General features: G+C 42.3%; 1 protein-coding gene across 1 annotated transcript in view; it reads right to left on the bottom strand.

Moving 5' to 3' along the window:
- Nucleotides 1-19410, bottom strand: part of TNKS (tankyrase) — a 105408-nt gene that overhangs the window by 39280 nt on the left and 46718 nt on the right. Inside the window, exons 6-8 of the mRNA XM_083352833.1 lie at nucleotides 7683-7777; nucleotides 6280-6346; nucleotides 3903-4089 (exon numbers count right to left, since the gene is read on the bottom strand). Of these exons, the coding sequence (XP_083208959.1) occupies nucleotides 3903-4089; nucleotides 6280-6346; nucleotides 7683-7777 (349 nt within the window). The remainder of the gene's footprint in view (nucleotides 1-3902; nucleotides 4090-6279; nucleotides 6347-7682; nucleotides 7778-19410) is intronic.

A 19410-nucleotide genomic window follows, 5' to 3' on the forward strand; every position in this document is an offset into this window, starting at 1 on the left:
TATTTATTTATTTATTTGATTTATATACCTCCCTTCTCCCGAAGGACTCAGGGCGGTGTACAGGGCAATAAAAATAAGAATACAGGATACAAGATTTAAAGTTAAATGATTGTGCCCAATGTAGTAAGTTAGTTAAAAACAATGTTAAAACCCCAAACCCATCAGACCAGGCCGGCTTGTTCGAATAGATAAGTTTTGTACTATATGATGAAATACCATAAAATCGCCTTCCCAATGCTCCCCGATGCTCCCTATGCATCTTCAATATTCTTGCATAGACCTTCTCGCCCTCAGGAGTTCCCCCCTCTCCTGGGTTCGTCCTGCCTTCATTACATCAAACCTCGATGACGGGCCCGACCTTTGGGCCTCTGAGAGATGGCCAGGCAGGGTCAGGGGCCTCCATTACAAGACCAACAAGAGGCCCCTGGTTAAGTTTCTTGTTAAGTTTTTTGTTGGGTTAGGGAGGGGGGCGGGAAAAGAGTATGGCTGCTCGGGGAAGGCAGGCCTTCCGAGTGCCATAACGCAGGCCAGGCTTGGTGAGAAACGAGGACCAGTCGCCGACAATATCCAAAGGTGCACTGACGAACATCCTATTCCCAGGATGGTGGGGAACGGCAGAAGGTGCACAAACAGAGGGCCGCATCATCACCGGGAGTGTCATCTCCGCTCTGTACAAGCGGTGAGACGCTCCGACCCTCTGTACTTCCCCGGAGGACCCGGGAGCGAAGGTGTGCAGCCTCCTATGCTGAGGCTGGTCTACCTGAATGCCAGGTCCGTAGCTAACAAGGCACATCTTGTTCGTGACCTAGTGGAGAGTGAGCACGCGGACCTGGCTTGCATCACGGAAACCTGGCTGGGCCAAGAGGGTGGTGTCCCTCTGGTTGACCTCTGCCCGCCAGGTTTCCAGGTGCTGCACCAGCCTCGGACCCACGGGAGGGGCGGGGGAGTGGCAGTTATCATCAGGGAATCCCTTAGCCCGCGAGAGATCACCGTCCCTCAGATGGTCGGGTGTGAGTCTCTCCTACTGAGATACGGCCCGGGAGCGCAGTTGGGCCTGCTGCTAGCATACCTACCACCTAATCGTGCAGCAGCAGCCCTGCCTGAGCTACTCGATGTCCTCTCAGGGTTGGTGGTTGAATTCCCAAGACTCATGGTCTTGGGCGACTTTAACCTACCGTCCCTGGGAGGATCGTCCGATCTGGCTCGGGAGTTCATGGCTTCCATGACGGCCATGGACCTGTCGCAAATAATTTCTGGACCGACTCATGAGAGAGGCCACACCCCAGACTTAGTGTTCTTGTCTGGACGGTGGCGCGATGATATCGGTGGGGGTGCCACGACTGTTATGCCCCTGTCATGGACCGATCATCACCTCGTGCGGCTAGACTTCCCCTTTGCCACCCCCCGCCGTGGGTGCACGGTGCCAACCAGATGGTACCGCCCTAGGCGCCTAATGGACCCTGATAGGTTCCAGGCAGCGCTGGGGGACGCACATGCACTCCCTGCTCACAGCTCGGCAGATGCCTTAGTGGAAGCCTGGGAGAAGGCAGCCACGGAGGCTCTTGACCGAGTTGCACCCATGCGGCCTCTGACCCGGCGCAGATCCCAGCGAGCCCCATGGTTCACCGCGGAGCTCCGGGAAATGAAGCGTCGGAGACGGGGCCTAGAGAGCCATTGGAGATCCAGTCGATCCGAATCCGACCGATTGCGATTAAGAAGCCTCACCAGGTCTTATCTCGCTGCGATAAGGGTGGCAAAATCCAACTACTTTTCCACCCTCATCGCGTCCGCAGATAACCGCCCGGCTGCCTTGTTCAGGGTGACTCGCTCCCTACTGAACCAAGAGGTGAGGGAGGAACCCTTGCAGGGCCGAGCCGAGGAATTCGGTCAATATCTGCTGGATAAAATTGCTCGGATCCGAACCGGCCTGGACTCCAACTGGGCTGAGTTGGAAGAACAAGGCATGGACAGTCTTGTCGACGTCACCTGGGAGGAATTTGATCCTGTGACTCCCAAGGAAGTGGACAGGATTATGAGGAGGCTGAGCTCCTCCACATGCTTACTGGACCCGTGCCCTTCATGGCTGGCATATGCAGCTCGAGAGGGGACACGAGGCTGGTTCCTGGCGGTCATCTCCGCTTCTCTGAGTGAGGGTCACTTCCCCACCGCCTTGAAGGAGGCGGTGGTGAGACCTCTCCTCAAGAAGCCCACCTTGGACCCATCCTCATTGAATAACTTTCGTCCAGTCTCCAATCTTCGCTTCCTTGCGAAGGTTGTTGAGAGCGTGGTGGCGCACCAACTCCCTCAGATCCTGGATGAAGCGGTTTATCTAGACCCGTACCAATCGGGCTTCAGGCCGGGGTACAGCACGGAGACGGCATTGGTCGCTCTGATAAATGATCTCTGGAGAGCCCGGGACAGGGGCCATTCCTCTGTCCTAGTCTTATTAGACCTCTCGGCGGCTTTCGATACCATCGACCATGGTATCTTGCTGCGACGCCTCAGGGGACTGGGAGTGGGAGGCACGGTTCTGCGCTGGTTCTCCTCCTTTCTCCAGGGTCGCTCGCAGTCGGTGTTGGCAGGAGGACAGAGGTCGACCCCGAGGCCTCTCGCTTGCGGAGTACCTCAGGGGTCGGTCCTCTCGCCTCTCCTGTTCAACATCTACATGAAACCGCTGGGCGAGATCATTCGCAGCTTTGGAGTAGGGTACCATCAGTATGCTGATGACACCCAGCTTTTCATCTCAACTCCAAACAACATCAGTGATGCCCTCGACGTGATGTCCCGCTGCCTGAAAGCGGTCCGGGAATGGATGGGGAGGAACAGGCTTCAACTGAACCCGGACAAGACTGAATGGCTGTACGTACCGGCTAGCCAGGATACTCAGAACATCCCATCCCTTAACATCGGGGACGAGTTACTACCCCCTGTTGATAGGGCCCGCAACCTGGGTGTCCTCCTTGACTCGCAGCTCTCCCTGGAAGATCACATAGGAGCTGTGACCAAGGGGGCCTTCTCCCGGGTTCGACTAGTTCGCCAATTACGGCCTTATCTGGACCTGGATGCCTTACGTACAGTCACCCATGCGCTTGTGACCTCTCGCCTAGACTACTGTAACGCTCTCTACTTGGGGCTGCCCTTGAGATCCACTCGGAAGCTTCAACTGGTGCAAAGTGCAGCGGCGCGGACACTCTTGGGAGCCTCCCGATACTCCCATATCACACCTCTCCTCCGTGCGCTGCACTGGCTTCCAGTTGCCTTCCGTGTGAAGTTCAAGGTGCTGACAATGACATACAAAGCCCTACATGGCATGGGTCCGGACTACCTGCGGGAGCACCTTCTGCCAATGTCAGCGCCCCACCGCCCTGTGCGCTCCCACAGAGAGGGCCTCCTCAGGGTGCCACCGCTCAAGGAATGTCGGCTGGTGGCCCCCAGGGGGAGGGCATTCTCAGTGGGTGCGCCAGCCCTCTGGAACAGCTTGCCAACCGAAATCCGGATGGCCCCCGACCTCCGCACCTTCCGGCGAGAATTAAAAACTTACCTGTTCCAGCAGTCCGGCCTGGCCTGATAGCTCTTATTGGGGTCCCAGTTTGTATTTTACTAGTGTTTGTTTTTCATTACGGTTCATTCTGTATGCCTATCTTATTCTGTACACCGCCCTGAGTCCCTCGGGAGAAGGGCGGTTTATAAAAACAAATAAATAAAATAAATAAATAAATAAAATACATAGGCATAAATCCTTTAAATTTTTCTAATGTTACCAAAAAATTCATCAACTGAAGGTGAGATAACAGATCAGCTTTCCTTTAAAAAACAGAGTATCATTTTTAATACTGCAGAAAAGATAATGAATTCTGTAGTCTTGCTGAGAATGATAAAACCTTGCACATAGTAATACTTACAGGTGAGCCTCTCTTTGAGCTCAGGTGTTGGTGCCATATCCACAGCACTCTTGCCATGACAGTTGACTAATGTTGGATCTGCACCATGGCTGAGTAATAGAGAACAAACTTCCACACGATTCTTGGAAGCGGCTTCATGTAATGGAGTGAACTGCCAGAGATCCATTGCATTAACACAGGCTCCATGCTAAGGAACAGGAACACGTTAACAGGAGGAAAAGACAACAGGCATTTTATGTTGTGTCAATATTACAATTATTTTTTTAGTTTTAAATACACCAGGTTTGGTTATCTGTCTTATGTGATAGAAATCTTATTATTAGAATTTCTATCTAACATATATGAAGTAGTTTAATCATTTTATTTCATTATCTGAACAAATGTATTCTGCTTGATGTCAAAAGAGTGAGATTAACACATGAGATTTGTTTACAAAAATTAACTGGTATAATAGACAAATTACAATAACTCGATACACACACACAGACACACACACACACACACAAATATGAAAGCCCTTTATTTCTCAACTTGAAAAAACACAAACCTGATGACTGGCTTGGGGCAAGTACAATAGTGCTTGTTCTATGAAACAGTGCCATCTTGTGGCATTCAGGAGACATGCCTTTGCTGTCATGGTGCCTGCCCAATGAAACAGTCCCTGTGCCCTCCCCTCCACTCCCCCCCCAAAAAAATTGGATGGCCCTTACTTGCTGGATTGCAAAAGGCCATCAAAGCCTGGCTTTTCTTTCAGGTGTTATGGCCTGCCTGCTAAAGAAATCTACTATGTGAGTTTTGGGGGCTATTTATTTATTTATTTATTTAGTTGCATTTGTATACCGCCCTTTCCCTGAGGACTCAGGGCGGTTTACAGGGAATTAAAAAATCCAACATACAAAAGTTAAAACCATATTAAAAAATATTAAATTAACCCTGTACACAATTTAAAACCCAATTAAAAAATTTCTCCTCAGCCTGGGCCCGAGAGCTCAAAGAGCCAGGTCTTCAGGCCCCGGCGGAATGATCGGAGGTCGGGGGCAGTTCTCAGCTCCACCGGCAGCTGGTTCCAGAGGGCAGGCGCTCCCACTGAGAAGGCCCTATCCCTGGGTGTCACCCGCCGGCAATCTCTCACCGGCGGAACCCTGAGCAGACCCTCCCTGTGGGAGCGCACTGGGCGAAGGGCGTTTGATGCCGGCAGCAGGTGTTCCCTCAAATAACCCGGACCCAGGCCATGTAGGGCTTTATAGGTAATAACCAGCACCTTGAATTTCACCCGGAGGGCAACCGGAAGCCAATGCAGCTCGCGGAGTAGAGGTGTTACATGGGAGTATCGGGAAACCCCCATTACAACTCGCGCAGCCGCATTCTGCACCAGTTGAAGCCTCCGAGTGGTCTTCAAGGGCAGCCCCATGTAGAGAGCGTTACAGTAGTCCAAACGGGAGGTCACAAGCGCATGAGTGACTGTGCGTAGGGCGTCTCGGTCCAGATAGGGACGCAACTGGCGCACCAGGCGAACCTGTGCAAAAGCCCCCCTGGTCACGGCTCCTATGTGATCTTCAAAATTGAGCCGTGAATCCAGGAGGACGCCCAAGTTGCGAGCCCTATCAATGGGGGGTAACACCTCACCCCCCATCATTAGAGGTGGAATAACTTGGTTAACCCGAGACGCCGATATGCACAGCCACTCAGTCTTTGCGGGATTGAGACGAAGCCTGTTTCTCCCCATCCAGACCTGAACCGCCTCCAGGCACCGGGACATCACGGAGAGGGCATCACTGGGTTGGTTCGGGGTGGAAAGAAAAAGTTGGGTATCATCAGCGTACTGGTGATACCCCACCCCAAAACCACGAATGATCTCGCCCAGCGGCTTCATATAGATGTTGAACAGGAGAGGCGAGAGAACCGACCCCTGAGGGACTCCACAAATGAGAGACCTCGGGGCGGATCTCTGCCCTCCTGTCAACATGAGTTATATTCCATTTAATTTTTTTTTTAATAGTTATGCACTTAAGTTAGGCAGCCATGTAAATTTTCTAAATAAATAAATCTATTCTACAATATAAATGAGAAAATAGAATAGGAATGTTATCATTTCTGACTTAGTAAAATTAGCCCTGAGTTCTAGTAAAAGATTTTTGGGGTGGTTTTTTTTTTATAATTTAGTAAAATTGGTGACAGCCTTAAGTGTTCTTTAATGACGAATTATTTCAAATAAGAAGTGGCCTTTTAAAATATGGAACAGGGAGGTCTCTATTTTCTTTATCAACATCACAAAGGCATACAAATTATCTCACATGCAATACAACCTATAATTTGTAAACAGAATAACACGTTAATGACAGTCTTCACATAATTACATAATTATTAACTTAATCACCTTCAACAGCAATTCTGTAACTTCATAATGTCCATAGGAACATGCATTGTGTAGAGGCACAAGTCCACTATAACAAAGAAAATAAAACATTGTTTAACTATTGAGAAAAATCATTCTTACTACACTGCACCATATATTTTATCTGCTTTAGTATTTTGCTTGGGCTAATGCATTTGGCAAATTGTTTATTTTTAAAGCTTTGCACAGTTCTAATGATTCCTGCCTGCATACGTCTAGGGGTGGCATTTTTCTAAGGGTCCTTTTGTTTGTCCCCTATTCTGGTCTTATTGTTTGTCTTACTGCTACATGTATACAGTTACATTTCATTGAAGGACATGTTATTTACATACATTCTAAAGGACTATTTCCTAGTTTTTATATTTTTATTCCACTCAGAATTTCAGACGTAAAAAACATGAGTAAAATAAGCCAACTTCCATGAACCAGTTTGAAACAAAAGTTGGAATAGCAATATACCATCTGAAACCGAAACATGGTTTGTTTCTTGGAAAAAGCTCAAACTTTCAAATAAACCAGTTACGGTAGGTAAAAAAAAATACCTTGCTTCAGTCTTACATGAACTATTTAACATGCCTTCCAAGAATATATTAAATTTGAATACTGCAGAAAAAAAATTAAGCTCATTCAAGGACTCAATACTTTTTTTAATAAGTTGACAAATACAACAGAACTTTAAAACAGGCTATCTGTGCCATTCATAGACAAGGAAAAGGAATACAGCAAATTTACAAATACAACTGAATATTTTAAATCAAATTAATAGAATAGAATCAGTTGGAGGGGATCCGAGAGGTCATCAAGTCCAATCCCCTATCACGACCCTGCTGTCATAAATTTCAGAGGAGTGATAGTTACTGTCTAAATATCTTCCCCATCTCTGGGCCATAAACCAATGGTGTATTTTATTTAACATTTAAATATGGAGAAAAGACTACTATGTGGACAGTCCAGATCTTATAACAGATAGTGGCAACATGAATACATGCAAATCTATGGTTTACTCCCATGAATTTGTCTAACAATACTATTCCACTTTTACTCAAATCACTATCTTATTTTTACTGCTAATCACACTAGATCCATCTGAATGGCTGACAGAATATTTTTAATTCAAATATACACTGCAATAAAATATGCTAAGGTGGAAAGCAAAACCAACAACAACAGAGAGGATAATGAAGGAAACAGAGATTGCAAAGATGCACAAAATTTAAATAAATGCAACCGGATTTAAATGATTTAGGGGGAAGGGAAGAGTTTTGCCTGGCTTCAAAACAGTAACTATGAATCTGTGTAAATGTCATTATGAAAAGGTGCTTTCACCCATACTCCTCTTACATCATATTAACACTATCAAAACCAAATTATACGATTTTACGTACCCTTTATCTTTTGCATGGACATCAGCACCGTGCTGAAGTAAAAGCTGGACTATACGAACTCTGTTATATCCTGCAGCCAAATGTAATGGGGTAGACTGTAATAAGAGACAGCAATTAAAGAACATAAGCATATTCCAAGTAAACCAAGTCTTCATATTGATAATATACGGTACAATAATTACAAGTAACAATGCCAGCTGAGTTTGTATGATCAAATTACTTAACTCAAATTGCAGTTTTTGTGTGGCAAAATACTTTTGAAATGGACAGGATTTCTTTTTCTTTTTTAAAAAAGGGGGTGGGCAGACTTACCAAAGGCTAGAAGTAATATAATTGTCTTTTTTCTTTGTATTTACTTTTTTTCTTAAAAAAAATCTATGATTTTTTTTTTCTTTGACCATGTATTTTTATTTTTGGCTTTCACTTTTTTCTGTTTCTCTGTCATTTTGTTTTCAAAACAATACATAAAAAAATCTGAAGAATAAAATTCTTAGCTCTTAGTACTGAATAACATGAACATTTAAATCCTTTTAAACATTAAAAAATGGCCTTTACAACCTTTAGATCAACTAAATATATACTGCTCAAAAAAATAAAGGGAACACAAGATAAGACATCCTACTATTAAATACAGTACATTGTGTTGTTTAAGTGTTCCCTTTATTTTTATTTTGAGCAGTATATTTTAAATATTGAAAAAACAGCTTTAAAATATACTTTACACATACAATTTACCCTGCTTGCTATTTTATGGCAGCCAATATTTTTCTGGAGGTTTCTCTTTCCTGCTTTTGCCAGGTTTCCCCAGAATACCAGGCTTTACTCCTCTGGATTATCCTATAGAAAGACTAGGGCAGGGGTAGGCAACCTTGGCTCTTTTCGTGGACTTCAACTCCCAGAATTCCTCAGCCAGGCTGGCTGAAGAATTCTGGGAGTTGAAGTCCACGAGTCATAAAAGAGCCGAGGTTGCCTACCCATGGACTAGGGAGAAGATCCCTAAAGAAACTCAATTACCAGGGCAAACGTCAGACAGTCTTCTGTGCCTGGTTTATGGTATTTGTGGCTAATATAAACTTCTCTCTTCTCTGCAATTCAAGACACAATAGGTCCTACTTGGCTATTACCGTATACTCTGAAGACGCCTATTGCCTATTCGGCAAGTATAGTATTGTACTTCTGGCACCAAGACTAAAATAGCTTCCCATCACCAGCATATTATGTAAAAACTCAAGACACCAGGATCACAATATCACTGGGTTTTCCATGTGAGTTCTTCCTCTCAGCCTGTACAAAATTATAGAGCTAACATGCCACCGAAACTTGACTTCAAGAATCTTTTAACAAGAAAGATGACTCACACCCTGGCCGGTACCTCTTTGCTCTCCTACCATCGGGTAGGAGATACAGGAGTATAGCCAGCCGTACCAACAGGCTGAAGAACAGCTGCTATCCATGGGCTGTCAGGCTCTTGAATGGGAAATAACTCTATGTACAATTGACTTGCGAGGCCGGTGTGTTGTGTGCAATTAGCTCACACGGTGTAACAAGATGGTGGGTCTGTTGTCACTGTGAGTTGTGGTGGTGGGGGCACAAAGGGAGGCTCAGCCAATCTCAATGTATATACATGGTTGTATTTTGACAATAAAGGTTCGTTCATTCATTCATTCAAGGAGCCACAATTTTCAGCATTTCTTCCATTTTAATGCTTTAATGTTTTTGAGGGGACTAGTCTTTAGTTTTTGCCTCTTGAAAAAAAAAGGCTATACTATGACTTGATTATTAATCATTCTCATAGTTAATGTGGCACACAGTAAATGTGGAATCCACAGAAAGATTTAGCAAAGCCCAGGACACAACACTGAAAGCAATGATCAATTTCAGATTATATTCAGTTCCCTAAAATGTAAGGCTGTATGTTAACTGAGTAAATGAACTGAAATTTTTTTCAATTACAGTATTAAATATTTAAGCATGAATTAATAAATTGTAATTTTAGAAAAGGAATTCTGTATCACGGTTTTCTGGAGACTTTGGGATCTCAACTGGGCGTTATCTTTTGCAGGCACAATTAGGATTAGGGGAAGAGCTACAAAACATCCAAGAATTTTATCCAATAATAGGGATGGGATTTCTTTCTATTTTTTTTTTACAAAGCCTCTAAAGTCAACAAAATCACAGATGTTTGTAATATAATGTCCCTAATTAGAACTAGAAATCTGCTTCGCACAGCATAGAAAAGTAATAAAATTAATTTCATAAACACCATTCAACACTTTCTGCTTTCTGATTGAAAATAATTATCCGAATAAATAACTAATTCTTTAACATGTAGTGTTAACCAGTGCTTTTTTTTGTAAAAGAAAAAGGTGCCGGAACTCACACACGTCATACAACCCGCCTTGCCTACCCTACAAGGTTCCATCCAAAAAAGGTGCCGGAACTCCGTTCTGAGCATTCTATGAGAAAAAAAGCCCTGGTGCTAACCACTTTAGAACAGGCAAGACAGAGGAAAACTTTCCTTTTTTCTCCCCTTCCTTTCTTTCTCCCTTTGCCTTCCTTCCCATCCCTCCATCCCTCAATATAGCTGCCCATCTTAAAACAACTCCAGATGTCACTGTTACCTCTAATAAACACAAGCTAGAGCATGGGTGTCAAACTCGCCACGTCACCTGAGGGGTCGCAACATATCGCGACTCCTTTTGCTTTGCCGGCAATGGGATGGGTGTGGCTTCGATATGATGAAACCGGCCCGCAGGCCAGCAGTTTGACACCCCCCCCCCGAACTAGAGTCTGGAGCTTAGAGGAGCAGTAGTGAAGTAAAGTAACTGAGGCCTGTAAGACAATTAAAAAACCACTAAGATCTTCCATCATTCTTCCTGACCTCTCTTGCTGATAACTTTGTCCTCCAGAGGGTGGTAGAAGGCTCAGATCAGTTATCATTGATTAGATAATGGAAGGTGGTAGATCAATTAATTGGAAAATCAGAAATGTTGAGAAAACCGATTATGTAATGCCTGAGTTCTTGACTTTAAATTAGACTTGGATATAATCAAAATCCTATCTCCAGCTTTAGAAATACAGATTTAAGTAAATGTAGAGTAATACTAAGGAACATTCTGCACAAGACAAAATTAATGGGAAAAGAAACACAAGATGGACTGGAGTTCCTGTCAAAGGAGCTACTAGAACCAGAACAACAAATAATTCCCAGAAGAGAAAAATAGAATACTGAACAAGCCAATGTGGCTGCTATGAAAAAGTTTTTGATCTATGGCCATAATAAAGTCTTACCTCATCTTGAAAACTTTGCATTCAGTGTGATGTGTGGATGTGTGGTGTGGGTGTTTGTGTGTGTGTATACTGAGTTTGGTGTACAATTTTACATACCCCATAACATTATTAACAGACTAATAACACATGAGCTGAGAATATGACATTTAATTGAATATATCTGAAAACTGATTTCAAAGATTGTTCATCAACAGTATCACATTGATGAGATATTGAGTATAGTGTATCAGGATTCAGTCCTCAGCCCAGTACTCTCTAACATGTTTATTGACTTTCATGATGAAGTGGAAATGGCATATGTCACATATGTCACACAAACCCCAGAAAATAAAGCAAAACAAAACAATATTGATGGGTCAGAGAAAATAAAAGAATTACATTTAATGAAGGAAAATGTGGGGATTCTTCGTTTCCAAGGACTGGAAACACCACAGCATAAAAGGTAACTACAAAATGCTTTATTGTAGCACACATCTTTCCTAATAATAGGCTTTTGCTCTAGGTTAACTCACCCTTCCACTTTTGCAAATTGATGTGCCAGATATATAAGTCTTTTAGTTCTTGTAACAAATTTAAATCTTAAAGTTGTAAGGTGGCCTCCCTCCATTCTTCAAATACTTGAAAGGATGCTACATAGAAGAAAACCAAAACCTGTTCTCTACTGTCCCAAAATGTGGGTCATGAAAGAAATCAATCAATTTATAGGAACATGAATTTCACTTTATTGTTAAGGGGGGGAAAAACAGTAAAAGAGGGTTGATACTCCAACCAACCACCCAGAAAGGCTAATCTGAAACTATCTTTTACTGGATATTGTTCAAGTAGAGACTAGAAGAGTCTGATTTAGATCAGGGCTTTTCAACCTTTTCACCCATTGTACCACTTTTAGGATATGGCAACATCCAAGTACCACCAGTTGCCTAGCAAGGTGTCAAAAACTTGATGACCCCCGCAAAAAAGGAAAAAAGTGATAAAGTACAGGTAGTCCTCGACTTACAACAGTTTGCTGAGTGACTGTTCAAAGTTACAATGGCCCTGAAAAAAGTGCCCCCCAAGCCACAGTCGAGCAAGACACCTGCCTGCCCGCCCAGCGGTGCTCTTCCTCCTCTCTGAGGTTTTCATTGTTGTGAGCATTTCTGTTGAGGATTGGGAGCGGGGCTGGGGTGGGGAGTTTGGTTTTTATTCCCCCCCCTCCATCTGCTGGGTGGTTGCAGCAGGTTTTGGTCACTTTACATGACACTGGGACCATCATAAATATGAATCAGTTGCCAAGCATCTGAATGTAAATCACAAGACCCTGGAGATGTTGCAACATTCCAGCTGATCAACGCTTCTTCTGGGTTCAGCAGAAGCGCCAGGATCAGCGCTGAGCTCCAGCTGGACCCTGGCACTGATCCTGGCGTTTCCACTGAGCCCTAACAGCCCCGAAGAAGCACCAATCAGCTGGAAAGTAGCACTGATCCTGGCGCTTCCAGTGAGCCCTGACAGCCCTGCAGCTCCAGCCATCTCTCGCTCAGGCTTCTGCGGTACTACTACCGGTTCAGCTCATTCCCCTCCCTCGCTACCACTTTTCTAGGATGGCCATGTACCACCTGCCGGGTGCCAATGTACCACAGGTGGTACCCGTACCACTGGTTGAAAAGCCCTGATTTAGATTTCTGCACAGTGGATGGGACTGGACACCATCCATGAACTAGACCAGGGGTAGGCAACCTTGGCTCTTTTATGACTCGTGGACTTCAACTCCCAGAATTCCTGAGCCGGCTGTGCCAGCTCAGGAATTCTGGGAGTTGAAGTCCACGAGTCATAAAAGAGCCAAGGTTGCCTACCCCTGAACTAGACTGTTCCTTCCAATTCTATATACCATGATGAAGAAACCTAAATATGTAGATGTTTTTTAAAAAATAACAATGTAACTTTTCAATATGAAACATATCAAAGTAGAAAATTAGTGCAAATGACAAAAATTGAAAAATACATGCCCCTCAACAGGTGTGATGAAGTAATTCAAGTAAATAATTTACAATATCCAGTGTGATAGATATGGATTGCAATAGGCTCAAATCTACCCTAAATAAATAAAGCTTACTGGGTGACTTTGGGATAATCATTCAGCCCAACTTACCGTACCAATGTAGGAAAGAGAGAATATAAATCTAACAGAATAACCATCTGTTACAGCAACTCAGTTTGAATACTGAGATTACTGAAAGATTAAAATAAATTTCAGACAGGACCACTGAGAAACAAGTGGTACATTAGGGAGCAATTCCTCTGAGTAAACTGATCCCACAAATATACTCAGGAGACATCAGGATACATTCATCTAGAAAATAAAAAACAGAGGAAAAATGTAGGAGCAATAAATAAATTTGTGGACTTAGGTAACTGGCTGGCCATTTGAATTGGAATTCAACTACTAGAGCAGGGGTGTCAAACTTGCAATGTCACGTGACGTGTTGCAACATATTGTGACTTTTTCCCCATTGCCGGAGCTGGGGTAGGCGTGGTTTCGGCATGACGCATCTGGCCCACAGGCTGACAGTTTCACACCCCTGTACTAGAGACTGTTGACTGTACTTTAGGTTAAGGTTATGGTGCATGCAAATTCAACTTTTCCAACGTAAAACAACATGACCAAATTATCACAGATTATAGTCTAAAACATCTCAAGAACACTAGGTTGAATATAATATGCTATTAACAACAATGTTAAAAAAAAAGAAAATCTGTTTCTTCAGAAAAATTACATCAGGACAAGATAACTGCTTGATAAGAGGGCTGCTGAACAACTTTTCACCAACTTTCAAAAAAAATTTAAAAATCTATTCATGGAAGTGATCAAGAGCCAGCTGAAGCTTTGGCTGAAAGTACTGATATTTTTACCTGTTTACATTGCCCACTGCAGTCTTTAATACCATCTCTGACATATTTCTCCAAATCTCCAAGCAGCTTTTGTGGAGAAATAGGAAGAATAAGCAAAAGAACAGCCTTCCCCTCTATTCACCTATTAGTAATTGGGACTCAAACAATAATGAGCACAAAATTAAGGAATCACAATTGAAACAGAATTGCCTTAACAAAAAGAGAAAACTTAGTAAGTATTTTACTGGGAAGTTGCCAGCAACAATTATACAAATTGTTATTTTAAAAATAACTGGTATAAATTAGCAAGTGTTCTACTTTGCAGATGAGACTTGAAACACCACAATGAATGAATGAATGAAAGAAAACAAGAAGTCATTTTTTCCTGCCTGAACTAAAAGGCCCTTTAGGTATAACATTTACATATTGTTTTTCTTCCAGTTTTCCTCCAGCTATATAACCTAGGAATCTTGTAAGGTAGGGCTGAGATACTGTATAGTACCTGGCTCAAGGATCATTCATGGTTGATTGGAAATTTGAATCGGAACTAGGATCACTACAGGGAGTGTAGAATTATTAGGCAAGTTGTATTTTTGAGGATTAATTTTATTATTGAACAACAACCATGTTCTCAATGAACCCAAAAAACTCATTAATATCAAAGCTGAATATTTTTGGAAGTAGTTTTTAGTTTGTTTTTAGTTATAGCTATTTTAGGGGGATATCTGTGTGTGCAGGTGACTATTACTGTGCATAATTATTAGGCAACTTAACAAAAAACAAATATATACCCATTTCAATTATTTATTTTTACCAGTGAAACCAATATAACATCTCAACATTCACAAATATACATTTCTGACATTCAAAAACATAACAAAAACAAATCAGTGACCAATATAGCCACCTTTCTTTGCAAGGACACTCAAAAGCCTGCCATCTATGGATTCTGTCAGTGTTTTGATCTGTTCACCATCAACATTGCGTGCAGCAGCAACCACAGCCTCCCAGACACTGTTCAGAGAGGTGTACTGTTTTCCCTCCTTGTAAATCTCACATTTGATGATGGACCACAGGTTCTCAATGGGGTTCAGATCAGGTGAACAAGGAGGCCATGTCATTAGATTTCCTTCTTTTATACCCTTTCTTGCCAGCCACGCTGTGGAGTACTTGGACGCGTGTGATGGAGCATTGTCCTGCATGAAAATCATGTTTTTCTTGAAGGATGCAGACTTCTTCCTGTACCACTGCTTGAAGAAGGTGTCTTCCAGGAACTGGCAGTAGGACTGGGAGTTGAGCTTGACTCCATCCTCAACCCGAAAAGGCCCCACAAGCTCATCTTTGATGATACCAGCCCAAACCAGTACTCCACCTCCACCTTGCTGGCGTCTGAGTCGGACTGGAGCTCTCTGCCCTTTACCAATCCAGCCACGGGCCCATCCATCTGGCCCATCAAGACTCACTCTCATTTCATCAGTCCATAAAACCTTAGAAAAATCAGTCTTGAGATATTTCTTGGCCCAGTCTTGACGTTTCAGCTTGTGTGTCTTGTTCAGTGGTGGTCGTCTTTCAGCCTTTCTTACCTTGGCCATGTCTCTGAGTATTGCACACCTTGTGCTTTTGGGCACTCCAGTGATGTTGCAGCTCTGAAATATGGCCAAACTGGTGGCAAGTGGCATCTTGGCAGCTGCACGCTTGACTTTTCTCAGTTCATGGGCAGTTATTTTGCGCCTTGGTTTCTCCACACGCTTCTTGCGACCCTGTTGACTATTTTGAATGAAACGCTTGATTGTTCGATGATCACGCTTCAGAAGCTTTGCAATTTTAAGAGTGCTGCATCCCTCTGCAAGATATCTCACTATTTTTGACTTTTCTGAGCCTGTCAAGTCCTTCTTTTGACCCATTTTGCCAAAGGAAAGGAAGTTGCCTAATAATTATGCACACCTGATACAGGGTGTTGATGTCATTAAACCACACCCCTTCTCATTACAGAGATGCACATCACCTAATATGCTTAATTGGTAGTAGGCTTTCGAGCCTATACAGCTTGGAGTAAGACAACATGCATAAAGAGGATGATGTGGTCAAAATACTCATTTGCCTAATAATTCTGCACTCCCTGTACATCATCTCATTTCTTTGATGACTAAAATAAGGACTACTTTACAGGGTTCTTGAATCTCCCGCAGCAAAACATTTTCCAGCTAAGTATAACATGATCCTCTAAGAATGTCTGAAATGGGTCCCCCCCTCTTTTGCTTCCCTGAAAAATTAAGTTTTACAATGGTATGGTATGCAAAAATTGTTTTGTATATTAAATTTCTCTTTGCATTCTCATCAATTATCATGTCTGAATTATGACTTTTAACCTGCATGTGACTGTAATTAGTCAGGACTGGTGAACCCCATGTTCTTGTCCTTTGATATCTGGGTACAATTAGAAAAGACAATCAGAGAACTAAATATGAAACACACCAAAGCCATTGTGACCCTACTGGAAGACTTTAATGCTAGGGTGGTTGTGAGTTTGCTTGATAATGTCCACTTGGTCATCATACCTGAGGACTATTTAGCAGCCGGCCGGCCTACCCTTGCACTCCAGAGAATATGGTGAGTTCTAAACTGATCTCCTTGACTTACATATGTGATCTTCATATCCTGGGAGGCAGTTGCTTCATATATCCTTTACTTTCCATACTGGAAATGTTGGGATTACATTGTGTCTGAACAGACAAATCCGACTTATTTTTAAACATTCAATTTTATATGAGGGAGGAGAGTAACCATCAACTAATTGCAGTACCTTTTATGGCAGTTCTGATATAAGACTGCCTGTATCACACAATAAAAGGCTACTTGCCCACCTGAAGTGAGACAAACAAGGAGGCTCAAAGGGAAATGCCAACTTTATGAACTCTGAGAGGGCCCAGTCTTGGGTGAAAATAGTGTTACAACTATGCAAGGTCTAAATGCAACTTTTACTGGGTATGCCAATGTTAAAAAATAAAAATAGAAAAATTGCCTGCTAGGAACTGACAGCCCACAAGATCTAAATGGTTCGTCCTTGATTGCTTTTGGTCAAAAGTGTTTGGTTCAAAGAAACCTTATACCAAGCAATCATGCCAAGATGTTAAACCCAAGACACAACTACAAGAAATAGCCACCAAGGAGACCCACTACACAACCACACTGGGCTTGTACAGTGTGGTCAGCAAGGGGGTTCAACTCAGTTGTATTTTGGAACATCATATCTGGCATGCTGAAGGGGTGTAATACAGTTAATATCCCTATCTCAGCTATAGTTTGGCAGGATTTTCATACTAATTTATTTGCCAGGATCATCCAAAAAAAATGATTACTGAGTTTTTGATCTCTGATAATCTTCTTCCTCAGCCACCAGTATGAGTGATAGAAATTAAAAAACATTTATTACTGAAGCCTAATAAGACACCTGGTGAAAATTTGCTATCCCTAGAACTCTTTAGGACTCATATTGACTGGTGGACTCCACTGCTGGCAGGCTGTTTACATATATAGACAACACTGACCTCATTCCAGGAGGCTGGATACTATCTACCATATTTCCCATATATACAAAAGGAGACAAGGAAGCCTCCCAAAATTACACATCCATAAGCCTTATAGATATAACAGCTAAGATGTATGCAAGCTATCTCTTGAAGAAAATAGAGGATTGGGCAAGGCATGTATTAGTGGAAGACCAGACTAGATTCAGATCTGGATATTCCACAATAGACAATTGCTTTGTTCTGCACCATCTGCAGCATTTCCTTAACAGCCACTTCAAAAAAATTTGACAACTCACCATGGTCATATGGTGACCTGCTTAACAACCACCATGACACAATCCCAGGATTAATTACAGTTGTAAATCAAAGATTACCTGTTTTCTTTTATCTTTATCCTATTTTATCTACTATATATTAGTCTATTTTATTTCACCCCAGGCTATTTTATCACATTTTACCATATCATACCTTATCTCATTTTATTATATTTTAATGTGGCTGATGCTCATGCTTTGATATGGTAAACTAATCAGTAAAGTGTACTACTACTAGTATTTGTCTGAAATGGTATAGGGTCTCCTGCTTGATCAGGGGATTAGACCAGAAGACCTGCAAGGTCCATTCCAACTCTCATTCTGTTACTCTTCCAATCCTGAAATTCACTGAGTCATCATAGACTAAAAGACAAAACTGTACTAAAAACCTCAGCACTGAAATGGGACTGGGGAGGGTGGCGGGGATTATTTGTACGGTAGAAGAATCATGTCTGTTGCCTTACATTTTTTCCAAATTATGTGTATGTGTACGTACAGTATGTCCTTATGTCCAAGTGTAATTTTATTCTAGTTTTCCAAGCACTTAAGTTAATGCAACACAAATAAAAATAGTATATCTTCACTGGAGCAGACATGGAAGTTATGATGTTCAGAAAACAAAAGAGTATTATATATTTTCCCCATTATTTCAGGAGCGTCCCTTCTTAAGGTATGCAGAAAATATTAAAAGTAAGATAAATTGTATGTTTACAACATGCAGAAAGGGGAAGACCATTCAAGTAAAATCACAACAGTTAGTACTGTACTTCACATGCTAGGAATATCTTGAAACGGAATTAATTAGTATCAAATAATGGAGGAAAGATTAAAGAAAAACAATGAAGAACTTTTGAATTGAGATTCACTTGAATAACTCTGCCCCTCTGCAGAAAGTAAGGAGAGGTTTTGGCTCTAAACTGGGGTGGCGCATCCCCTATGGTCTTTCCTACTAAGGGGTTTACATTATTAAGTATATTCACCATGAAAAGAACAATCATTTGTGCACCAAGCTGCTTTGATTTTCTAATTTCTAGTACTATGCAGTAATATGAGAAAAATCATTTTCAGAAATGTAAAGCAAGTAGACAAATTGCAGAGATGTCACAATTTACTTTCTGTAAACTCCATCTTGTACTATGAACACGTTAAGGACTGGAAGACATCTTGGAAATAGTAAGAGGGGGGATAGTTTAGTGGCCAAGAAAGCTTCAAATAACAAACCCGTGTTTAATTATATCACTTGAGACTACATATAAGACTATGCATAATTTAACACACCAATATAACTCATAGAATCAATGCTTCTGGCACAGAATCATAGGTATCAAGGAAGAGGCCTCTAGGCTTGTTGCCACCTGATATACCAGACTTCTATATATACAGATTTACTCTGTAAGGGAGAGGGAGAGAAAACATTTATATATGACTGTCATTTAAGTGGTAAGCTGTGAAAATCAAGCCGGAAGTCTAAGAAAAATCTCTCATATATATAACAAATCCTGATGATTTGTCTTGTAAAATTCTTTTGTTTTGAAATAAAAAGTAAACTACCAGAAGGTGGCAATTCTTGAGATAATCTTTTATAACACAGATGAAGAATAGCAATAAAACTTGGAATAATCAGGGCTTTTTTTCTCATAGAACGCTCAAAACGGAGTTCCGGCACCTTTTTTGGATGGAACCTTGTAGGGTAAGCAAGGCGGGTTGTATGACATGTGTGAGTTCTGG

Source organism: Vipera ursinii (assembly GCF_947247035.1).
Source record: "Vipera ursinii genome assembly, chromosome: 2".
In the NCBI taxonomy this organism is placed as follows: domain Eukaryota; kingdom Metazoa; phylum Chordata; class Lepidosauria; order Squamata; family Viperidae; genus Vipera; species Vipera ursinii.